Source organism: Haplochromis burtoni, unplaced genomic scaffold (assembly GCF_018398535.1).
Source record: "Haplochromis burtoni strain Fernald_Lab_line unplaced genomic scaffold, NCSU_Asbu1 Contig_23, whole genome shotgun sequence".
NCBI classification, from domain to species: domain Eukaryota; kingdom Metazoa; phylum Chordata; class Actinopteri; order Cichliformes; family Cichlidae; genus Haplochromis; species Haplochromis burtoni.
In genome coordinates this window covers 3,299,363-3,323,820 of record NW_024582384.1, presented here as the reverse complement: position 1 = coordinate 3,323,820, position 24,458 = coordinate 3,299,363, and the positions used below count along the sequence as shown (strand labels likewise).

General features: G+C 40.9%; 1 protein-coding gene across 1 annotated transcript in view; it reads left to right on the top strand.

Moving 5' to 3' along the window:
* The window catches only part of col5a1 (procollagen, type V, alpha 1), a 73,179-nt gene extending 49,226 nt beyond the window's left edge, over positions 1 to 23,953 (top strand). Inside the window, exons 26-66 of the mRNA XM_005917364.3 lie at positions 814 to 858; positions 1,096 to 1,149; positions 1,786 to 1,830; positions 1,952 to 2,005; positions 3,707 to 3,814; positions 5,197 to 5,250; positions 6,235 to 6,288; positions 7,084 to 7,128; positions 7,316 to 7,369; positions 7,456 to 7,500; positions 7,611 to 7,664; positions 7,764 to 7,817; positions 7,914 to 7,967; positions 8,596 to 8,703; positions 8,816 to 8,905; positions 9,420 to 9,473; positions 9,764 to 9,871; positions 9,970 to 10,077; positions 11,162 to 11,215; positions 11,343 to 11,396; positions 11,497 to 11,604; positions 11,685 to 11,738; positions 11,857 to 11,964; positions 13,668 to 13,721; positions 13,894 to 14,001; positions 14,135 to 14,188; positions 14,293 to 14,346; positions 14,440 to 14,493; positions 14,581 to 14,634; positions 14,740 to 14,847; positions 15,024 to 15,077; positions 15,153 to 15,206; positions 15,365 to 15,472; positions 15,702 to 15,755; positions 15,842 to 15,877; positions 15,973 to 16,026; positions 16,143 to 16,410; positions 17,631 to 17,743; positions 19,262 to 19,330; positions 23,287 to 23,520; positions 23,752 to 23,953. Coding sequence (XP_005917426.1) covers positions 814 to 858; positions 1,096 to 1,149; positions 1,786 to 1,830; positions 1,952 to 2,005; positions 3,707 to 3,814; positions 5,197 to 5,250; positions 6,235 to 6,288; positions 7,084 to 7,128; positions 7,316 to 7,369; positions 7,456 to 7,500; positions 7,611 to 7,664; positions 7,764 to 7,817; positions 7,914 to 7,967; positions 8,596 to 8,703; positions 8,816 to 8,905; positions 9,420 to 9,473; positions 9,764 to 9,871; positions 9,970 to 10,077; positions 11,162 to 11,215; positions 11,343 to 11,396; positions 11,497 to 11,604; positions 11,685 to 11,738; positions 11,857 to 11,964; positions 13,668 to 13,721; positions 13,894 to 14,001; positions 14,135 to 14,188; positions 14,293 to 14,346; positions 14,440 to 14,493; positions 14,581 to 14,634; positions 14,740 to 14,847; positions 15,024 to 15,077; positions 15,153 to 15,206; positions 15,365 to 15,472; positions 15,702 to 15,755; positions 15,842 to 15,877; positions 15,973 to 16,026; positions 16,143 to 16,410; positions 17,631 to 17,743; positions 19,262 to 19,330; positions 23,287 to 23,520; positions 23,752 to 23,898 — 3,243 coding nt within the window. The 3' untranslated portion in view covers positions 23,899 to 23,953. The remainder of the gene's footprint in view (positions 1 to 813; positions 859 to 1,095; positions 1,150 to 1,785; positions 1,831 to 1,951; positions 2,006 to 3,706; positions 3,815 to 5,196; positions 5,251 to 6,234; positions 6,289 to 7,083; positions 7,129 to 7,315; positions 7,370 to 7,455; positions 7,501 to 7,610; positions 7,665 to 7,763; positions 7,818 to 7,913; positions 7,968 to 8,595; positions 8,704 to 8,815; positions 8,906 to 9,419; positions 9,474 to 9,763; positions 9,872 to 9,969; positions 10,078 to 11,161; positions 11,216 to 11,342; positions 11,397 to 11,496; positions 11,605 to 11,684; positions 11,739 to 11,856; positions 11,965 to 13,667; positions 13,722 to 13,893; positions 14,002 to 14,134; positions 14,189 to 14,292; positions 14,347 to 14,439; positions 14,494 to 14,580; positions 14,635 to 14,739; positions 14,848 to 15,023; positions 15,078 to 15,152; positions 15,207 to 15,364; positions 15,473 to 15,701; positions 15,756 to 15,841; positions 15,878 to 15,972; positions 16,027 to 16,142; positions 16,411 to 17,630; positions 17,744 to 19,261; positions 19,331 to 23,286; positions 23,521 to 23,751) is intronic.
* The last annotated feature ends 505 nt before the right edge of the window (positions 23,954 to 24,458 follow it).

The window sequence follows — 24,458 nt, the reverse complement described above, 5'->3', positions numbered from 1 at the left end:
GGATAAAACACATCACAACAGACGCACTTTATATAGGCAAACAGTCCCTCTGACATCCCTGCACAGACTGCTTTAATGGCAGATGTTTCTTGGAAGGTACCAGGTGGCACCTAAGAGAGATAGGGCCAAGATTTGAATAACTACAGGGCAAGAAAAAGATTTAAAAAAAAAAAGCAAAACAGAAAAAGGAGATAAAGTAGAGCCCCACGACACACAATATCTCTCAGCCTTTTAATAATTTCTTTTGAGGGTAGTTCTCCCTGAGTTACACAGCCAGGCTGTTCCTGTTAAATCTGTTTTGTTGCATATAAAGCAAGCACAATATTCCCAACCTTAGTGCTCCCTTTCTGCCTCTTCTCGTGTATCTGTTTCTCTCTCCATCCTCATATCACTAATAGCCCATCAGAGGGTTTGCACAGCTCCTTTTGTTAATGAGAATGCAATCATTTTCCTCTTAGTCCTTTCAGATGAGCATCCATGCATGTGTGTGGATGTGTGCGTTTTTTGATGAGGTGGAGTTTTGTGCCATACATGCACGATGCTGTTTGCTATATTGCTTGTACAAAATTAAGAAAATGACAGTCTGTGCTTTTTGAGCTCAGTGATAGCTAGTAGGGCCTCTTTAATACAAATCTCAAATGCAATTAGACTGCAATGGCTCTATTTTTTTTTTTTTTTTTGCAGTTTTCCACTTTGATACGTCCCTCCAACAGTTTTAATAACCTAATTTCTCTGTTTAAGGGGCCTTGTGGTATTTATGGTAGTAATTATCCTCAAATGAAATGCCATAATATTGCTCTTAATAATTCACAGGGTCACCCTGGAAAAGAGGGGCCTTCTGGAGAGAAAGGCCACATGGTGAGTTTTATTACATTTGCTTCCCATGAGCTAGCTTTCATTTCTTCCTTCCTTTATTTACGCTTTTCTCGCTTTTTCGTTTCCCCTCCTGTTGTCCTTGTTCAGAAACATTTGCATAAAATGTGTTTGCATTCACGAAGATAAGATTAGCAAAATGTGTGCGTGTGTGTGTGTGTGCATGCTTGGATTGTTAAAAACTACCTGCTGCAAACTCTTATTAAATATTTGTCTCTCTAGGGTCCTCCTGGCCCTCAAGGACCTATTGGTTATCCTGGGCCTCGAGGCGTGAAGGTGAGTTGATTATCAACCACTAAGAAATTAATTTTATGTATTTTTTTGTACTTTGCATTTAATGTGTTAATAGTTCCCCAATATCTCATTTGAGTGTTGTTGTTGTTGTTGTTGTTTTTTGGTGTTTAGCCAACCAGACTAGTGTGATTTTGCAAATAAATAAATAAAAATCCCCTTAAAAATGTTTTGTATAGGCTTCTATCTGTGTTTGTCAGAAAGACTGAGATGGCAAAGGGGCTGATAACAGTTCAAGGTGCACAGCCCTCTCCTTCCTCTGTGCCATTAGTATCTGATGAAACCGAGACAAAAGAATTCCCATCAAATAATTCTTGGAAAGAAAGTGTGACTGATCCAATCATTAAAGCTGCTACTGAGCTAGGGGGATCACACAAGTGGCTCGACTCGTAGCTAATAGTCCCCCTGTTACATGGCTGAAGTCTGCTCTCAGGGAAGATGAAAAGATTGGTCAAGAAGGAACAAACTTTGTATGCTAATTTATACACCAAAACAATGAAAATGAATCCATCCTAAAGAGTATCCTCTTTTGCACAATTTACTTCTAAGTTTTAAAAAAAAGTGTAGCCGTCCGTTATCCTCCCCACTGGTTTGTAATTTCTGCCTGTTCTTGTATCACAGGGAGCTGACGGTGTGCGTGGCCTTAAAGGACACAAGGGTGAAAAGGTAATGGAATTCAAACAGCCGGCTAAAAAATGTCTAAGAAAGTTGTGTGGACTTATTTGATCATCTCTGCATGCATACCAATCAAATGGTTTCAACATCGTTTTCTTTATCCTTCTGCTAGGGAGAAGACGGCTTCCCCGGCTTCAAGGGAGATATGGGTATCAAAGGCGACAGGGTAAGGCTTGTTTGTTTAAACTTGACTGCTGGATGAATCACTCAAATGATCACATTAATGAAACAACTCTTAAGTGCTGCACTCAGAACTAGCTTTGTTTTATTGGGGGGGTGAGGGTGACCTTTATCCACAGTAAGTGAAAGGAGCAACCACTCCTGGCACTTTATCCACTTTCATTGCCTAAGCCTCTGTGACTACCGCAGAATTGTGGCTAATGAGCAAACATAAGGTGTTGTTCCAGTTGACAAGCGGTTTGTGTGCGTGCGTTTGTTTTAATGTGAGCAGTTTCCAATTTCTTTTCCATCCCCATTGCCTCTTTCCAGTCACTCCTAACCTCGACAACTTTAGGAGAAAAGCGCGACTTTGACAGGTTTTCCTGACTACAGCCTCTTTCTCCAAAGTGCTTCAGGGATTTACACTGTCAAGTCTTAAGAAAAAAATGCTTTCTACAGTAAGAAACATAACTTGCACAAGCCAATACTTCAAACATCAACCCTCCAATCCCTGACCAGGCTGTCTCTAGCTGAGCATAGAAAGGAAGGAGAAATCAATGGCACTTTAAACCCCTTTAAACCCGGGAGAGAGACATGCAGCTCCAGCTTATTTTCCTCTGGAGATGCAGCAGATCCAGATGAAAGCAAAGATTTGAGGAGGCCCTCTGCTTTGGAGATGCACATAGACCGGAATGTAAATGACTCATTTTGAAGCGTGCCTATGAAAAGTGTGTGAGTGTGCTCAATTTAAAGTGTTCTGTTTGATGAGCTTGCAAGTGTGAGTCAAGTACAGTTTGTCTGATGCCGTTTTAAGTGCTGGTGTGCGAGCACACTGGCTTTGCCTTCAACTCTGCGCAAGCCTTTAGCTAGATATCTTTTTACACACCACCAGGTCTCATGCAACAGTGACTGGCTGTCAGAGTGAGTTTGTAGTCTGTCACTTAATATGTGTCCCGCTTGAAGGAAAGCACACTTAAAAAGAGAAGCAATATTAAAATAGCTAATTTCTTTAATGATGAAGCAACAGAAATTAGCATCCTTAAGCACCTTTTTACTCACAACAGTTTTGAAATATAAACAAAGAATTGATTGATCTATTCGATGAATAATAAAAGCAAAGCCTTCTTAAGTTATAGAGCAAAAAGTGACCATATTTGTGCAAGAGGATGGAGGTCTAAGTTGTCAAAAGTGCAAGCTAGCTTGGTTAGCAACCAGCTAATTAGTGCTAATAGATGTTTTGCAGGCACGTGACCGCTTACCAGTCTTGTAGGACATTGCGCTCAAGTGATTGAATAGCCTACTAAACATTATGTAAATGAGATTAACTATGGCAACTATGAGTAAACATACAAGTTGATATACTCCCTCAGAGGAAGTAAAACACTTTAAAGGCAAGCATCTTGTTTATTAAGGTAACAAGCTATATAGAGACTATAGAGAGCAAAACTGTTTTTTTATACCAGTCATAACAAAATACTTGTTTCAGATCTCTCTTATAGTACCCAGATTCATTGTAATCACCTTAGAAAGCTATATGAGTGGAAAAATATTCCCACTGATGCTAATAATTTGTGAATGCACAGTCAATAGAATAATCTTCGCTATAACCTGAGGGGAGAGATGTGCTCAAGTACCTTGTTTTTGTTTGTTTGTTTGTTTACCATACAGGCTAATGGCATTTGTATTTTTTACATCTTGTGCTTTCCAGGGAGAACTTGGACCAGCAGGACCCAGAGGTGAAGATGGCCCCGAGGGGCCAAAGGGTCGTTCCGGGCTTCCAGGAGATGCTGGTCCTCTTGGCCCAAGTGGTGAGAAGGTGAGATTCTTAAAAAAACTGACTTAAACAGAGGCAGAGTAATTGCTTGACTGGTCCAATCCTTATCCAGTGAGGACAGGCGAAACTTGTGTTTGTTATTCACAGTGTAATTTAAAAAGCAGATATCCATCCGAATCTTGGTCACACATTAGCTAACAGCAGTCTCTTTCATGCCTAATTATAGCCTTCACACCAGCTTTTCCCCACACACTGATCCGGTTCTAAAAATACCGCTGTAGTGTTTCTGCACGTTTTAATGGAGATGTTACTCGCTAGAATAACAGAGTTTTTATTACTTAAACTCACAGATGCAAAGAGCTTACAGCATACTGTGGGAGAGAGCCAGCCTTCTTTACTTGCATTAAGTTAGGAATGTACATGGAATTAGGAGATCAGCGAGGTAAAGAAAGTCTGTAGATAACTCGTAAACCCTATTTAGACTGTGTGGGCATCTTCACAAGTGCTGCTATTTTGGTTTATGTAGTTCATGAAAACATCTTGTGTTCAACATTATAAATACTTCTTGCATTGCAAGAATCAAAAAAAAATTAAGACACTGCTTTTGCTACAGACATAGCTGAAATAGAGGCTGTGGAATACGGGATTGATGAGATTTATAAGCAGAGTGCTTCATGTATATAGAGCTGTTTGCGGCTACTCTGTAGCAACCTGGCTAATCACAGTAAACACAGTTGGCAGCCTCTGTGTAATGGCTGTAGTGTCCTGCTGCCCTTCAGATGAGTGTAGTAGTTCAGCTGGGTACAGAGAAGGTTCATATACAGTATAATGTATGTGTAGATTATAGGTACTATAGCAAAGACAGTGTTAATATTAAATTATAAATCAACAGACTCTTACTAGACGTTGTAATTATAAGTTTTAATTTGATGCCAATTTAAATCCTCTGTTGGCTTGAGAATGTTTAATTAAAAACATTTATTTACATTTTTTTTTTACAGGATTTTATTTGAAATAATCCCATCATCGCCATGCATTTGGCAGATGCCAAAAGCACACATTTCTCTCAAAGTCTGAAACATCTTGTCTTTTTAATATGAGAAGAGGTTATCACTGGTTATCAGGTGTCACGGATTAAGAGGAATAATTTGGTACGGCTCTAATAAGGAGTTTGGTTTGAGGCAGGAGAAGATCAGTGGATTAAGTAAATGCTGCGTTAAATGTTCCGTTTTTACATTTTTACATAGAGCAGGAACCTTATTATGTCTCTTAATTTGATGAATCGTTTCATGGAGCTCAACCTTGTCGTTTTTTTTTTGTTAAAAGTAGTAAATTAATTTTTGTAAATACTTTTTGATAAACTTTTATAAGTTCCTGTCAGGACCGTATATAACAGTATACTTACTAATCTTTCTCTTTTACAGGGTAAACTCGGAGTTCCTGGATTGCCAGGATACCCAGGAAGACAAGGACCAAAGGTAATTGCATTTATACTGCTAAAGAGCATTGTTATTAATTTACTGATTTTACCATATCCATGCTCGGTTACAGTAATTACTGTATGTTAATTTGGGCGAGGCACCAATGAAACCAATGATGCCGCTAGATGAACATACAGTATTTCACCACCAGTCCCTGGGTTAGCTCTGTGTTATCTGTTAGAGCTTTCTGTGTTCATGGACACATGAACTTGCGTGACACTTGTTAGGGTCAGTCGACTGCTGCTTTTTACTATTTTATTAAGTTCCATATTTGTAGAGCCTGTCAGGTTGGTTTAATTGCTGATCATCTAGCTCTCCAATAGTTTTTTCGTGGCTGAAAATATACCTCCATTCATAAGCCTTTTCAGGTTATGTCTACTTACGTGTAAGTTGTTTAGTGTATGGTGTTAATAATCCCAAATTATTCTCAAATAATTGCCTTTCTTTTTTTTTAAACAGTTTTTTTAAATTGTGCTTTAATGTGACTTTATCTTTCTTTTAATTCAGTGTAATAATTTAAATTATGTCTTATTTCCTTGCTTTGGCCAACATTGCTTGTTATTAAACTTACTTGACAATTTAATTTAAGCTAATGTTAGAACTCACAGAGACACAGTTAACCTGACCAAAATGTGCTTTTCTGTGTGTATTTGAAAGAGAACGAGGAAAATAAAAAATACACACACGTGCATGTGCAGGCTGCTTTTGCTGAACTTTTTGATGGCTCATCGTTTAGCCTCTCTGAGGCAAAGCTGCAGTCTGACAAGCGGACATGCTTGAAGCTTCCTGATCAAAGAGCTGGGGATTTGAATATGCTATTTGGTGTCAGCCTTCAGTTGCTGATACAATAGCAATAAAGGAATGCTGTTACTTGTGTGCATGCAGTCTTCTGTTAAATGTATTAAGCTAGGGGTATAAACAAGGAATATAGTGACTGTGTTTGCTTCTCAAATGATTAATTGCTCTCTTGCTCACACACAGGGATCCCAGGGTTTCCAAGGTTTCCCTGGTGCCAATGGAGAGAAAGGAACTCGGGTATGTATGTAGATAGACTTCTTGATATTCTTCTCATTCCCTCAAGGGTTGGATACAGGCGTACCGCCAGAAACAGGCTCCCGTCCCAGCTCCAGATTTATCAACCTAGTGGAAGTTGCATGGCTCTAACACAAAGCAACAGAGACACAATTGCTCACCATCGCAATTGCTTTTCATTACCACTTGCACAATTCATTTGGATACCCCAAAAGCTTTGTTTATCACTTTGTGGCTCTTGAGCAATGCTTCATTTTCTTTTGTCGAAGGGATGGGTCATTAGCTCGCCTGCAAGAGTAATGGTTTGTCAACACGAGTGGAGCAAGGCGCATTAAGCTTTTTCATCTTCACAAAACATTTGTAAAGTTTATGAGACCCAGCTCCGAGACAGAAAGGGATAATAGAGCTATTAAGATAGTTTCACAACACTTGTTTGAAACTTAAAAAGCTACATAAAAGATTTAATAGTTTTCCTCATTAAATTTGTATGTAGCCAGTGTCATTGTAACACTGCTGCAAAATTGCTATATCATGCATAATTGATTATTAAAATATCATTTTCCAAGGTGGCAATGACTTCACATGTAAGTGAAGATAAATGTTAATGGTCTTTTTTTTTTTTTTTACAGTAAATCCTATTTTATTATAAAAAGACTATTTCTGAGCTCATAAATGGCTCAATTGTGCTTGCAAACATTTCTGTCTCCTGGCATTAGAGTCATTCTTCCAGAGGATGCAGGATCTTAATAATGTGAGTGGCATTCCTTTGATCCTTGTGTGTGTTCTTCGTGTCCACAGGGAACAGCAGGAAAGCCGGGCCCACGCGGACAGAGAGGACCAACGGTTAGTCTTACTCAGCAGACTCGTGCTTCCATGCAGATGGCGAACTTGGCACCTGAGTAAAAGTGGCCGTTCGACCTGAACGTGCTCGAAGGGGAATCCACACTGAGACAATAACCAAGCTTTTCAGATCACATGCATCCTTTACAAACTTTTTTTTGTTAAAAAGCTTTTTTTTTTCTTTCTTAAGGGGCCTCGAGGAGAGAGAGGACCAAGAGGACCGACAGGAAAAGCTGGTCCAAAGGTGAGTATTAGTATTTATTTTAATGCCACTTTCTGAAATATGTCATTATACATGTTCACATTTGATTCCTTATTTTTTGTGTCCAGGGTAACTCAGGGAATGACGGCCCACCGGGACCTCCCGGTGAGAGGGTGCGTACCGTAACAGCATCACCAGGAGTCATTTTATTCTCGGGACGTGCAGAGGTTTCGATCAGACACGCAATTCTTAACTCAATTATGTGCTTTTTAAATTTTTATAGGGATTGCCTGGGCCTCAGGGACCAACAGGTTTCCCAGGACCAAAGGGCCCCCCTGTAAGTCCAGACACTCTACTGAAATATGACCTTTGCCCTTTGTCTTTCCATTCTGTGTGACCTTTAATATAAATTCTTTAATTTGTTTGAAATTCTCAGGGACCTGCAGGGAAAGACGGATTGCCAGGACATCCTGGACAGAGAGGAGAAACTGTGAGTGTGCTGTGCTTTGGTTATTCAACTCTTTATCTTATATCTATATCCACTGAGGCAACTTTATGACTTTTATTTCCTTTTTATAATACACAGGGATTCCAAGGCAAAACAGGCCCTCCTGGTCCTCCAGGAGTGGTTGGACCTCAGGTGAGTGACAGCCACTGAGTGTTTCTCTTAGTTGCTTCATTGACGCACAGCTTTTTGTTCACTGTATTCCTTTGTGCGCAAACAAATAGCTATCAATTTCCTACAAAAAATAATTAAATATGCATTTGCATTGTTTTTCGAAAAATTAGGCTCTTGCAGAATTGCAAACCTTTCACACACAGAAGCACAATAGAAACCTATAAGTTGTCATTAGGAATGCTTTCTTAGCATTTTGCTCAGTGAATGAAAATCGATTTAGCTCCTCTTACCTATATCTCAAGAGCCACGACTTAAGTGTTGTTTATCCTCTTTCATATTTGCAATGGGCTCTTCATCCATTATGCATAAATGTTTAACAGACTTTTCCTCCCAGCCGTTCTGCTAATGCCGGCTGTGGACGTTCATAATAATGAAGCTGTATGTGGCTTTAATGACTAGTAAGCCTCCCACACAGCAAATGTTCAGCTTTTCCTCGCCACGTTTCTAATAAATGGAAAAATTGTTATATCATTTTTGTGTGAATTTGCTGATTTTGCTCTCTGCTTTGTCCCTCTTTTCACACTTCCTCTGTAACTTGGTTTTATACTTTAGTGTTGAATGGGATATATTTATTTATTTTCAATTCTAGGGACCAACAGGTGAGACTGGACAAACGGGAGAACGTGGACACCCTGGACCCCCGGGACCACCTGGTGAGCAAGGTCTGCCTGGAGCTGCAGGAAAAGAAGGAGCGAAGGTGAAACTTGATGTTCTATTTATTAGTAAACTTTTTTTTTTAACACTGTCAGCTAATTGAAATACATGTATGTAACTACAAAGCTCGTATTTGTTTCCCATTTCACTTACAGGGTGATCCTGGGCCTGCTGGCCCGTCTGGTAAAGATGGCCCACCTGGGCAAAGAGGTTTCCCTGGAGAGAGAGGTCTGCCTGGTCCTGTGGTTAGTATTGCCTTCTGCTTTGTTTAAAGCCTCGTGACAAAATCAATATCACTCACAGCTTGGTTATTGCATAATAGTTCTGGACTATTAAATTTCTGTAAGAATGCGGTAAACCTCAAGAAATGGAGATGATATCAGATCTACTCGTCAGTAAAGGAACAGCCTGCTCTTGGCTGATTTTTCTATCTTTTTCAAATAATTCTAACTTGACAAAGTCGTGTCCTGGTAGTTACGCAACGTATGCTGTTTTCTTCATGCCATTTTATTACAAAGCCTTTTTCATTAACCTTAGGATTCAGACTTTATGTGATGCACTAGCTCCTTTGGGTGTTTGCTGCAGTTTTACCAAACTGTTTTCCCCTTCAACTCTCAACCTTCACTTTGGAGTCTATAGGAGGCTTTCCATCTCATGCTGAGCCTCTTTGCAGATAAGGAGTGCAGTGTAAGGTAGAATGTGTGCTTCCCCAACAGATGTGTTTGTTTTCTGAGGCCTTTATTTCACTCTCATCTGCAGGGAGCTCATGGCCTGAAAGGGAATGAGGGTCCTCCTGGCCCACCTGGCCCTGCTGTGAGTACAATTTACCGCATCCGTATCCCCACTTTGTCACTCTCACCTTCTGTACTCTCTCTGCATCTCTGATATCTTCATAGTAAAGTTCCTACCCTCAGCTATTCCAGACCCTTATATAATATAATGATATGCACTGTTTGCTACTTACATAAGGGAGGTCTGACCTATTTGATGTGCCTGATATTATGCTTTAGTTTCCTGTGTTGGATGTCTTTGATATTAATGGTGTCTTATTTCGATAACTAGCTACCAGCTAGCTAATAACACAGTGTGTGGTACTGCTGTAGGGTTCTCCTGGTGAGCGTGGTCCTGCAGGGCCAGCAGGACCTACAGGTCTCCCAGGACGCTCTGGCCCCCAGGGACCTCCAGGCCCTGCTGGAGAGAAAGGTGGACCGGTAAGAGCACCACATTGTAGGAATAGCATGGCTTCACTGCACATTTTTGTCTCACTGACAAACACAATGTTGCTCTATGTCAACAATCATTATTTTAGGGAGAGAAAGGACCTCAAGGTCCAGCTGGAAGAGATGGTATTCAGGGACCTGTTGGTCTGCCAGGACCTGGAGGACCTCCTGGCCCACCTGGAGAGGACGGAGACAAGGTACGATAGTATTTTTGGTTTATTTGTATCCACGTGAAGAAAAATATAATGCAATTTAATAAAGCTGCACTTAAATTTCTTTTTTTGGTTTTTGAGCAGTTGTGTTTCACAATCTGTGTCTCTCTGTGTACGCACAGACCTAAACTAGACACTAAACTTGGCAATTGGGCTCCCAGCCAGACCCTCTTGTCTCTTTCTCTGTGACCTTAAAACGCTGTGAGGGGAATTTGTCTGACAGGGTTTGCATCGATTAACAGATCCTTAAAAGGAGAACTGGCCTTGTTGCTGCTTTGTACCCGTCTTTACAAACAGACACAGAGAGAGAGGCAGCGACAGGATGGGTGAAAGTGACCCTTTAGTATTCAGATCCAAGCAACTGCTCATCCCTTCTAAAACATTTGCAGGAAGATCAGCTGCGGAAATACTCAGAGGATAATCTCTCATCCTTTGAAGAATGCCTCAGTTCTTAACTGGCCTTACAACATTCCCCGTGGTGTAAACGGACAAAGAGAATACAGAGGGTATTTGCCATGCAGATAAAAAACGATCTTGCCAGATAATGTTTACATACATTCAGACACTTTCTCATTATAAGCCCAGCTCACAGGGAATGGATAAGTCCAAGGCCTTTATTTAGGAGACTAAAGCCACCACAGAAAGAGCTTTTTCTGATTCAAACACCAAAGTAAATGCCTTTGGTTTTTGGTGGTTATTAGCATTATTTTTAACACCCACACAGGCATTTGGGGGGAACAAAGTACAAGGTTCTTCAGTTGGTATATTCTGGTTTAAACAGGTTCTGATGGGAGTCATAATATATTCTGTTTTGGCTGCTTGTTCTGTCACTGAGTCAGCCATCACGATAAGCCCACTTCAGAAGTGAATTATATTTTTTAGAGAAGGAGTGATGTAATTGAGATATCTATAGGCAGATCTAAAGGTACAAAACAATGTTTTTTGAAAGGAAGGACAGTTCAGGCAAATTAGAGATTGTTAAGAATATTCATTGTCAAACTTTTATTTTCCTTTTATGTGCATACCACTGGCTATTTTTTTGTTTCACGCTTTGATGCTCTCTTCACAGGGAGAGATTGGAGAGCCGGGCCAGAAAGGAAGTAAGGGTGACAAAGGAGAACATGTAAGTTTGTCTGTAGAAAACACATCATTTATTCATTGTTTTGCTTTCTAGAATTCTGAGGCTGATACATGAATTTTAAATACTGAGTGACAGACAAAATTACGCTTTTTCATGTCCCCAACTGCAGGGTCCACCCGGTCCTACTGGCCCTCAAGGACCTGTTGGAGCACCGGGTCCTGCTGTAAGTGTCCATTTTGAGCTATGTGTTCACATTATTCAGCGCCTTATCTATGTGTTAGCAGACTGACTCTCATTATCTCATTATCTCTTCTGCTGTGCAGGGTGCAGATGGTGAGCCTGGTCCCAGAGGTCAGCAGGGTATGTTTGGCCAGAAAGGAGATGAAGGATCCAGAGGATTCCCCGGACCTCCAGGCCCAGTTGGTCTGCAGGTGCGAACTAGAGTATTAAGCAAACTTCAACCATGGTTTTATTTAGAAAGATCTGATTAAATAATTTTTCAACCTTTCAGGGCTTACCTGGTCCACCTGGCGAGAAAGGTGAAACTGGAGACGTTGGTCAAATGGTAAGAGCTTAGTTTGTGCGCATTCTGACTGTGTTATCATTGAGCACCTTTACACTACAAGGAGCATGAAGATGAATTCCATTTCTTAAACTGAGGTGGCTCTGCTTGTTGCCTACAGGGTCCACCAGGTCCCCCTGGTCCCAGAGGTCCCTCAGGACCCCCGGGAGCCGACGGTTCTCAGGGACCTCCTGGTGGTATTGGAAACCCTGGTGCTGTTGGAGAAAAGGTAAAACTCTTTTTCTTTTTTTTTTTTTTGGATGGAATGATTTTAGCCGGAAACTCAACCATTCATGTGTATAATGTAGTTTGATTAGTCCCGTCAGTAGTGGGACTTTTGAGGCTGATAACATAATCAATATTTAATGAGTTGAAATTCTGATATGACACATTCATATCAGCTGTTTAGACTCCTGACGATCGAACTTTTCCTCCGTTATAGATATATTTGCGGTGCTGGGTATGTTTATTTTCAGACTCACCTGTCATAGAGAAAAAGTTTTAACTTGGAGAAGCGAACTTAAAAAAGTCAGATTCATTGTGCTAAGCAGTTTGTTTGGGTTGTGTTTTATACAAAGACTGATACCTCTTGAAAGGCTTTTGCAGCTATTAATATTTCACATGCCTATTTATATGATACCATTTGGGATGTTTTTTTCCTACTCGAGAGTGACAGATGCACGCCAAATCGAATGGACAGGGTGTCATTCCCGTCAGTAGCCTGCTGCTGGGGTGGAGAGATTATAAATAAATTGTCAAAAAGATCTTACTGCAATTCTAAGAAGATAAATGCATTATTAAAGGCGGCTACAGCTTTCATTTGTTGCTGCTGCTTCATCATCGAGGCCTCCTTTGGTAGTTTTTGCAGCCGCTGGAATGCAGCGCTGTGCAGTTTTTTTGTTGTTTTTCAGCGCTTGCTGTCCAGGGTGATGGTATAATTTGCTTTATCTGGTTCGGTCAATAGAATCACCTCTTGCTCCTTTCTAATCTCCCCGAGGATAGCCTGTCCTGCTTCTGTGCAAGCAAACACAGCGGTCTTTGGGCTAATCGGGCGTCAGCTGAGCTGGCATTTTATTATCCAGCCCAGGGAGCTGCCAAGCGACAGAGTCCTGGCCTTTTTTTGGTAAACACATCCCTCACTGTGTCTGTGATGAGCAGCTGCCTTTTCCTGGTTTTCCTATTCTCAGCAGTCCTTAGTGAAGGTCATCATAAGAATGGAGTCAAGGCCTCTGCAGGGCTTCGGAGGCGCAGCATTGCATAAAACAGCAGCGTACGCCACTAATACAGGCGGATCAGTGAGGCTTGTAAACAGCCATACCAGCTGCTTAGAGGGAATTTCTTGACAGCATGGAGGCAGATTTTGGAAAACAGCCAGACACTAATTTAGAGTATCAGTTGATGTTCACAACACAGGCCCATTGTTCATGCTAGAGGGAATCTGGATATGCTTATCATAACGAGTCACCGTGCAGCTTGTCGTTGGCTCTGCAGAGCTGTGCCATCAACTGACATCCTTGTTTCCCAAACATGACATGGGCTAATATTTTTCCACTAAACACGTGTGTGGTAGACCTCAGTAGGGAGGACAGTAGTCTCATATGGCAGTGAATAACGATAGTGCTTGGCATATAGGTGAGTCAACAGGGCAATAAGGCAAAAGGAAGAGGACAAGATATATGGGCAGGGTCCAGGGAGAACAGTGAGGTCAGCGCCGTCCTTGCTCCTGCCACCCAGTCTGCCTGCACTTGATGAATTGAAATCTCTTGTGCCATCTCTTTCTATTCCCATTTTTGGTGACAAGGACACTGGGACAGTGAGGGGCTGCAGTAAATTATGGGATTTTTAGAACCACAGAAGATCAACAAATCACTTTACTTGTAATGTATGTCTCTCTCTCACCTACTAATACCCCTTGTTGCCCACCTCTTTCAGGGAGATACCGGTGAAACGGGAGAGCCAGGCCCTCAGGGAGAAGTTGGCCCACCAGTGAGTTATCTCAGTCTATTTCATTTCATTTTTATTTAAAAAAACACAACAAAGAGTTTATCTATAATGTCCATGATGTAAAAAAGAGATTGTATTTATGTTGTACACTAGCAACTCTGAATTCTAGCTTATACAAGTAATTGCACTGGTAACATGCTGCATATTATTATAGGGTTCAAGAGGAGAACGAGGAGAGAAGGGAGAGGCTGGTCCGGCTGGTGCTGCTGGACCTCCAGGCCCTAAGGGACCCCCAGGAGATGATGGTCCAAAAGGCAGCCCAGTAAGTTCTGTTCCAGGTTTTTTATTAAAATACACTTTGCAACATAAGTCATTAAGCAGAGGACGATCATAGTTACTTAAAAGTAAATGTCTAAAAAATAACAAACAAAAAATGTAACTTTATTCATTTTCAGGGTCCAAGTGGTTTCCCTGGTGACCCCGGCCCCCCTGGAGAGCCTGGTCCAGCTGTACGTATGGCAGCTGTTCTGTGAATAAACCATCCAAACTTAAGTCTTTATGCACTTTTTATTGCAAAACATCATGACTGAGACCCTCTTCAATTCCAATACAGGGCTTAGACGGTTTACCGGGTGACAAGGGCGATGATGGAGAGGCTGGTCAGGCTGTGAGTGTTATTTTTTCTTTTCCACTCTGCTGCATGTCATTACTGAGAAATGTAAATAGTCTTTTCAATGTTGAATCATTTCTTTTAAACCAGGGTTCACCTGGACCAACTGGAGAATCTGGTCCTGCTGGACCACCAGGAAAGAGAGTAAGTGCTGCCCTGCACTGTCTTACCCCTATCCTTGTGAAAATGTTAAAAAGTTGCTTAATTTAATTTATTTTATTTTTTAAATAGGGGCCTCCTGGACCTGCAGGACCTGAGGGAAGACAAGGAGAGAAGGGAGGCAAGGTAATTCATCCAAAAACAAAGCAACATTTTTTTGTGTAAGTAAAACAACCTAACAAATGAGCTAACATCAAATGTTTTCGTGTGAATCATTTTCCTGTGTGAAAGGGAGAGCCTGGGTTAGAAGGTCCTCCTGGAAAAACAGGTCCCGTTGGTCCTCAAGGATCACCCGGAAAGCCAGGTCCTGAAGGTCTCAGGGGAATCCCTGGTGCTGTCGTAAGTATCTTATTTCTCAGCCTCGCAGCGATTCATCACTGTCATACCTTTATGTAGTGTGGTTTTGTTTAAACAGCATATATGATTCGCTAATTTGCTAAATAAATCCAGAATATTAAAAGGAACTGGTTTTCTTGTGAAGTGGGGTTAAAAAAACTCTACAAATGTTTTTGCAGGGAGAACAAGGTCTACCTGGTGCCCCAGGCCCAGATGGACCTCCCGGACCTATGGTGAGTAGAAATAACTTGTATTGCCATGCCTCATATAATGTGCGACTGGATCTGACAACTTACATTTTCTCACAGGGCCCACCTGGCTTACCTGGTTTGAAAGGAGACTCTGGTGTCAAAGGAGAAAAGGTGAGCTACTTCAGGAACCAATTTAGTGATTGCTGAGTTGTTTTTTCCTTTTATTTTTTTGTTTTCCACTGACCATCAAATTCTTACTCCTCTGATTGGAACGTGTCTCATTAAATGTTGCTTTGATTACATGTGCTTGTGTTGTTCTATTTGCTCAGGGCCATCCAGGTCTTATTGGTTTAATTGGACCACCAGGTGAACAGGGAGAGAAAGGTGACAGAGGCCTTCCTGGTCCTTCCGGATCAGCTGGTCCCAAAGGAGACAATGTGAGTAAACAACACTGCACCTACATTTTTGAACAGCAGCTCAGTTTGTGCCATTAGTTAGCTAGCTATTGACAGACTTTTGTTTGATCTTCCTTATTTAGCAAGAGCAAATTGGTACCACTGGTGTTAATATCTTTCATACTAGTCAATACTGTTGCTTTAGGAATAAAGAAGATTTTTTTTCTTGGCACACAACATTTATGGATTTGCAATTTCTCTTTTCTTTCAGGGTATTGCTGGTCCTGCGGGTCCACTTGGTCCCATTGGCCCCCCTGGATTACCTGTAAGCTTAGCACGTGTGTCTTACTATAGACTCATGATGTAATGTTTGAGCCAGTACTGATCACTTGATTGTCTCTGTGTTTTTAGGGTCCCCCGGGTCCTAAAGGAGCTAAAGGCTCATCGGTAAGTGATTAACCAAAAGCTGCAAAAAAACGCAAGCATTTATCATGACACTTATTTACGAAGATTAACCGCTGGTTTCATTTTGTCCTGCTCAGGGTCAAACTGGACCAAAGGGAGAGACTGGTACACCTGGACCTCCTGGCCCTCCTGTAAGTAGATGCTCTACTTTTTGAGCAGTAAAATTCAAAATGACGAAATCAGTCATTATAATTTTGGTTGACAGTAACCGACATTTATCTCCTCTCGTGTCATCTCTCCATAAAAGGGACCTCCTGGTGATGTCATCCACCCACTCCCCATCCAGGCTCCTATTAAGGGCCGATCACGTAGGAACATCGATGCCAGCCAGATGGTGGACGATGCAGCTATGGATGCCAACTATAAAGACTATGATGATGGCATGGAGGAAATCTTTGGCTCACTTAACTCTCTTAAGTTGGAGATTGAGCAGATGAAGCACCCACTGGGCACCCAGGGCAACCCTGCACGTACCTGCAAGGACCTGCAGCTCTGCCACCCTGATTTCCCTGATGGTTCGTGTTACATTTAGCCCAAATTGGTGCTTTGTTTAATTCTCTTTCTTTACGCCTTTTAAACTTTAACAAAATCAAACACAGCTAGCTAGAAATGTTTGTAGAAAGTCAGTGTTACTGGCCACAAATCGGGTATGTAATGTTAATGGTGAAACAAACAAAAAAAAGAAGAATACAGCCTGACTCAATATTTCCTGTTTCACTACATGCTCTTTTAACCCCTCCACCACCCCAACATGCACTTCTGGGCTCCAGGGGTGGATATACTTGTCACCCCTTATTTCTATATTGTAACATATACAGGGAGTCATGTGCCCTGCATAACTTAAACCCAGCCTTTAATAATGGGTCATGATGAATAATCCGAAAGATGCTTACAACTAAAAACAAAACAAAAACCAAAAATAAATTAATAATATAATAATGCATTAAATTAAGTAATTTTTTCTTAATCTGCCTGCAGATTAAAAACCTTTTTGTATTCATATTTGAATGTGTTGACTGGACAAAACAAGCCATCGCATTCCTGTGTTTTTCTAATATTTATTTATCATGAAAATAATTGTTAGTCACAAACATACGTCCAAATATAAATCACTGTTTAATTCTGTTTTGTAATACAGAGGCGTATTATATCTGCAGTGTATCCGTCACAGGAGCGTGACACTTGCAATTGCTCACATACGGACTAGTTAATTACTAATTAATTAGTAAACAAAGTACTTTTCCACTTCTCGGTGCATCATCCATCTCTAGGTGATGATGTTATCAAACAGCAGGATTTACTTTTCAAAAATGAATGTTTGATAAACCATCTGGGATGTCTGGCGTGCTAATGAGTGAGGTGCATACCGCATAACCACAACATCCAAGGTTCAATTCCCTCTAATTGCTCCAGTTTCCTGATCGCTGGCTGCTTTGGCAGCTGTTAAAACGAAGCCAAAACCTTAAAAAATAGGATCAAATAATGAAATTAAATAATGAGTTATGCATTTATTAACAATGCTAATTTAGAAGAAAAACACCCACAGTTTAGAATGTGTTTAATGTGAACTGAAGATGTAAACACAGAGGCACGACGCACCCAGTGTCTGGCCTTACCTTGACCTAGATGAAACACAGATATTGAATTATATATTCTGTGCTCTCTCTCTCTCCCATCCGTGTGTGTGTGCGTGGGTGTGTTTTTGTGTGTCTTCTCCCTTCCTTTATCTGTCCAGGTGAGTACTGGATTGATCCAAACCAGGGCTGCTCCCGGGACTCCTTCAAGGTTTACTGCAACTTCACAGCAAGCGGCGAGAGCTGCATCTTCCCAGATAAGAAGTCTGGAGGGGTAAGTCTGGCTGTGTGTATACAAGCAATGCAATCGCACAACATGAGATGACAACACAGTAAACAGAAAGTTTGGGCCTTAAAAAAACAACAAAAAACAAAATCTTTGCTATTTTCATCGTCTATTTTGGTGATAAGATTGACAGCAAGGGTAATGTGAGCCGAGCACTCTCGATAAGCTTTTTTAAATTTTTTACCCTTCACATTTGGGACTAACCTGAGCATGCCAAAGCAACACTATATACAACAGTAAATGTATTTACCCGTATAATTAGCCTCCGCGAGATTAGCCAGTGTGTTGCTTCTAAGAAGATGTGGGAGATGATTCACCAGGACTCCTCCTGCATATCCCACGAGAGTTATTTTGCTAGCGTGCAAAAAGTCTCCTTTTAGTCCTGCAGCGAGACAAGCGCTCACATTCACTCTGTTGTTTCAGAACCATTTTTAGATAGAATGACATTAAGGACTTTATCACCCATAAAAGCCTTTGGCAGGTGAGAAGATTTTTGCTTCATTATGCATGAGTGCGTGAAGGAGTGTAGCACAGCGGAGTGGTGAAACATTGGGAACACTGTCTTTGACGAGTCGGGGGTTGTGTAATAGCGGCGCGCTACAGCCATTTTAATGATCCCACTCACCAAGCCTCAGAGGAGCAGGAGTTTGCCTAAGCTCGGAATAATGAAGCAGACTTTTTATAGCGCGCTGGTGATGGGCTGTTCTCATTCGTGTCAGGGCTGTGAGAAAGAAAAGCCCGCGTTGTCTGTCTTTTTGCTTTCAGACATCCAAACACTCCCATGTGCGTTTTGAGATGGGCGCAGTGGTCACGAGAGCACACGCTTTGTAAGATCCTCAAAGGGATAGTGCTGCCTTCAAGGTTGAATTTTCTCCTCCACTCTGTGCACCGTGGCAAAAAAAAGTGAAGGTCACCTTGGATGCAGCGTGGGTCTAATGTGTGCCATCTCCCAGTGATAAGCGATCTCCGGCCCATCATTCATTAACGCATTAAGCCATTGATGACAGCCCCGTATCAGACCCTGCTCTCTAATTATAGAGAAATTCATCATTGTCATGGCTGAGACCATTAGAGCTGTGCCCCCGTTGGCCAGTTCACAGCTTTTAATGGCGTAACAAAGTTAGTGCACCATGGCTGCACGGCGCTGACACCGAGCAGCAGGGATGGAGGCCCCCACTATCAGAGCTCCTTGCCTGCGATCATTTCTTAATTAATCACTGTGTACTCATGAATTTTTCAGCAGCAATTAGCTGCCAGCCCCAGTGTGTACAGTACAAAATAGCATAATGGCTTACAAAAATCTTCTTCCCTGGTCCAGTCGGTCGGTCTCACTGCGAAACTGTTTCAGGTTTTTGGAAGACTCCTCAGAGGACAAACAGAAGGCGAGAGAACAAAGCTGAGAGGGGATGTGGGATTTCTGTCGGATCTTGTTTCCTTTTCTTTTAACACTGCTGTTTTTCCTCCTCCTCCTCCATCCTCTTCCTCTTTGTCGATCCATGCCCCCAGGCTAGGCTCACTTCCTGGCTAAAGGAGAATCCCGGTTCCTGGTTCAGTGAATTCAAACGTGGTAAACTGGTAAGCCAGACCCCGACTTTCTCAAGTCCCTTTCCCTTCCCTGAATGCCTCTTATATTTTACAGAGCAAAATGGCAAAATGGCCCAAAGACTCGCCAGGCACATGGTATAGTCACTACAAGAGAGGTTCCCTGGTAAGTGTTGCTGCCCACGGTCCCGGAGTCCTGGCTCAGGTCTGGACTCCGTGTGCCTGAGGCTCTGCATGGTTCTGGTTCTGTGAAGTATGTATCGACTGGCTCCTCGCTTGCTGGTTGTTTCGTTATTGAGTTGCATGATTCAGCATGAGCTGCACTCACCTTCAGTCCAACGACATAGTCGGATGCTCTTACACGGAAATGGAGGAGAGGTTTGTGGACCATTCAAAGCAAGAAATGGAATCTGGTGAAGAAACATATTTAGTCTAAAAAAAAAAGGAAAACAATGTGCGTAAAAATTCTTGTCATACCTCTGCTACATTAAGAGAGCATCTTTAAAGAGTGACTGTGTGCCTTGACAATCCCACGGCTCTATTAGTTCATCCACCGATAGTTGATTTATTAGTGTGGACAAAACGTCTCAGACTGAATGCATCGCTTACACATTTGTTATTGTTTTTTTGTGATCTCGACAAGCTCTTGCCTCAGCAGGGCATCTGTCCTCCACAAATGGCAAAACACAAGTGTCATTCTCTCTCAGCTTGCACTCACAGTCCCATTCTCTCCCTTAAACGCTGGAGAGTACCTCTGAGTCAAATGGGTCAGGCACTCAGTCACAACCCAGGGGCCCTCTGGGTACTCAGTCACTGTTGACTTGCGACTGTGATGATAAAGAGGTAATGTGCCTATGATGATGCCAGGCTGGATCCACACGCTGTACGGGTCAGGGCGGGAGGGAGGGGATGACGAGTGGTGGGGTAAATGAGAAAAGCACGGACCTGCTCAGCCACAGTTTGAGCCACAGTGCCGACACTCACAGACATAAATTACAGAGAAACAGTCTTAATTTTTTAAAATATATTCATAATTAAAAAATCAAATTAGATCATTTATCCTCATTATTAGCTGGAGATTGCGTCAAGTCAAAGTGTCGGCACTCTGGGCTCTTTATATGCATGTGTGTGTGCATGGACTTTCGCTTACGTGGAAGAATGAGTGGTAATAGACGAACAGACACACAGACAGTTTGCTGCTCTGGCTGCATGGAAGGGATCCGCATGTGCATGAGTCTTCAGTAAGTCCTGTTTGTCTGAAAGACAAAGTGACCATGTGGATCTAATGGATTCCTGCTGGTTGGTATGCAAATAGTCATTTACGGACATTAAAATGAAATACAACTGTTTCCAAAATCTGCTGTCTTGTCAGTCAGTCAGGATTACTATAATCAGCTTAATGCGACTTTTTGTTTTCCTTTTTGTAACATGAGCCTGAAAAGCAGGGATGCTGGGTTAATTATAGGCTAATTAGCAAGCAATTAACATATCATTACTGCCACATAGTTCCTATTACGAGAATACATTTTCATGATTTTACCATAATTTGCTCGTATCGCTTATATATTTTACATAATCACACAATTACGATTTAAATGAGCTCTTTAGTTATGCTTATTTTTTATACTTTGAAGGTAGATTTGTTCCGCATTAAGCCTTGAACATCAGTGCAGCTCCCGGGCATAAGGCCTTGGAAATATTCTGCACTTATCCTCCTCTTCTAAAAATTTACACATATTTGTACGTTACTTAAGGACAAGGCTGGTAATTAAATTTTTTATTCGTTGTCAGCAGATTTCATTAAAGACCCAAACCAACAATGAATTACAGCACTAATAAGCACAGTGTGTTTAACGCCTGATAGCGATGCTGTTATAAACACTCAAAATTGTACTAAATGTGTATTGAACTGCAGCTGAATATGTGCTTTTTGATCTTTTCTTATAAAACTACACAACACAGATGCTCTAAGAACTTAAAGTAAAAACGACAGCTCTGTATTCCGGACTGTTTTTGCAAAGATTTAAACATATGGTATTCGGTAGTAAGGTTGCTCTTGGTAATGTCAAGGCACTTCACCTGTCCAAAGATGGGATTTCAGCTGAATAGGTCACTAAAAACTAAATTACCCCCTGTCTTGGTTTGATATTTCATCGTCTCCAAAATGGGAAAGGGCATTGCTATTTTGAGGAAATGCTCCGTGTATGTTCCTGCTTCTGTTATGATTGATGTTGTTCTGTCACACCTGGAGTATTGCCCAGTCAGCTTGTCAAGTGCTGCTGAAAAGCATTTAAAAAAACAAGCCTTCAAAAGGCGTAGAACAGGAGAGACAGATTAGTTCTCCATTGTTCTTCTCGCACTTGTGTTTGCGACGTTCATACATTGGTGGGGCCAAATTAACATCTAAATTAAGGTCAGGTCTGTTATTCATATAAAGATGTGCCGCAGGTCTCACATAAGTAGCCTGTTGATTGTAAGAGGACGCTGTCAGTAAACTAATTGCACGGGCTCTTCAATTGGTTCCATATTTAATGTTGTTGCTGTTTTTGTTTTGTTTTTTTTTACACATTTTACATTTTTTGTTTCTTTGTTCTTTTTAAACATATTTTAATGAATTTGTAGTGCAGTAACAAAATAGGTAAGGGTAGCATGATAGATGCTTACTTTGATTACACAAACAATATGTATGAGTAGGTCATGATTTGTAAATAACTGAAATAGTTTAAAAAAACGATGTCTTCACTCTCGAAACACACGAGGCAGTAATTTTGAGTAAAATGTATCTGAAATATATCAAGTCAAAGTTTTATTTTTTTTATTTATTATTCAAATAATTAATCATTAAGGAAAATGTGCTCAGTACAAACTGAATGTGTACCAATCAAGTGAATTTCATTGAACCAGATTTCATTAAATTTGCATTGTACTTATGTAACAAAATTACAAGGAAAATTTACATTTAATTAAATTAGTTAAAGTCAGCATTTTGGGGAGATATTTTTATAACTTGAGCTTATTATATAATGTTATACTGCAGTATACTTATGACTAACTTGACAGTTGTTTTTTAAATTTATCCCACATTTTGGAGTCAGCTTCAAAGAAAGGCTGATGTGAAATGTAAAAGTGAGGTCAGAGGTCAAATGTGACATTATATTGAGATGCAAACTATAATAGAGTATTTATAATTCCCATATGACAGTGTAATTTCTTAAATGTTGGCAATAAAAACAAAGGCAATAGAATTTTTTAGCAAAGTTTTGAAGATAAAAGGGATTTAATGAAAGTTTGACCTTATTTGAACTTGAAGAAGAGGTTAGATATCCAAAGTATTGTGATATTTTGAATCACTATATGCCTAGATGTTATCAATACAAACAATGGCAGTAAGAAACATAGTTTTACTGCTCTATATATTATAATTATCACATTGACCTTCAGATCACTCTATTGAACTTGAAGGAAAGGTCAGAGGTCGGATGTGACATTTTAAAGCTTGGTCCTTTCTGCATATTGATAATATACACCAAACTTGAAAGAAACATAGTTAAATCAAGTTAATTTCCTCAATTTCCAACCAATCAATCATGAAGCTGACCTTGACAACCTGGATGTAAGACAAATATTAATGGTCTGTTAACATTAGTCCACTCTACACCGCTACAAAGGTTAATGAGAATTCATTCAAAAGTTCTCAAGCTATCACGTTTACAGACAGAGAGAACGACATATTTGGGAACGCCTAAAAAAACAAAACTTTCTAAACAATGAAAAGTCTTTAGTATTGGACTGACATTAGCATTGTTTGGTTTAGGTCTTTATTACTAATTTTGATGAATGCCAGCCTTACTGCTCTACTAGGTCATATGCTGAGTCATATTATATATTAATGGCACATCAAGTTTTTTGTCTGGTTGACACATAAAAAATGCTTCCAGGTGACAGAGGAAACTGCATGGTGTAAACATGGAAATGTCTTCTTTTTGCAGCTTTCCTATGTGGATGCCGAGGGCAATCCCATCGGTGTGGTCCAGATGACTTTCTTGCGGCTGTTGAGCGCAGCAGCCAGGCAGAACATGACATACAACTGCTACCAATCGGTGGCATGGCACGACCAGGAGCAGGACAACTATGACAAGGCCATCCGCTTCCTGGGCTCCAACGATGAGGAGATGTCTTATGACAACAACCCCTACATCCGCGCCTTAGTTGATGGCTGTGCGGTAAGTCAGGGAAGTGTGTGCGTATGTGTGGGTGTGTGTTTTTTGGGAGGTAAGCTGGGTTCCTTTGATGGAAACTGTTGGAAAGTTATGCTTTGAGTATCTTTGTAGTCGTTGCGTGAGCAGGAGTCCAGCAAATGTGTGTGTGTGTGTGGTGTTTCTTTCTCTTTTTTTGAAAAGAATATTTTCCGCACACTGATTCTTCAACCCCACTGTGTCTTTTCTCTTTGACAGCTGAAAAAGGGCTATGAAAAGACAGTACTTGAGATCAACACACCAAAGGTGGAACAGGTGCCATTTGTGGACGTCATGTTCAACGATTTTGGCGGCCCCACGCAGAAGTTCGGATTCGAAGTGGGGCCCGTCTGTTTCATCGGCTAAGACTTTTTAACTGAGCAAATGGAGAAAGAAAAAAAAAAAAGCATATTTTTGTTTTCTCAAAAACAATTGATGAAAAAGAATAAGACGATTCTATTTGTAAAAGAAAAACATTACTTTTTTTTTCCAAAAAGCAACAAGTATAAAGTAAAATGAAATCAAGTTGAGAATGCGGTGAAATTTTTTTTATAGGAAACAGAGGAAAAAACCTTGAAACCTCAGTGTGCCTTCTCCATCACATGCAAGTTTTGAAACTGGATGTCAGATCCTCCTTCCTATACAGTTCACTCACACACAAAAACCTAGCCCCATGTCACCACACTTTTGTTCCAAACAACGAAGGCGACCTTGAGAGCCGCAGCCGTTCCAGACGGTCGCGCTATGTGCCTTGGACTCCATTTGATTTGGCTCTTTTTTTTCTTTGCTTTAGTTTTGATCTCATGTTTTCCTTCATCTCCCTGGCTTTGCTTTTTTCTCAGTTTGTTTGCTCATTTCACTACGGGAGCTTTGTTTGTGCATAATTGTCTCCCCATTCTCTTGGGATGGGCCATATATATATATAT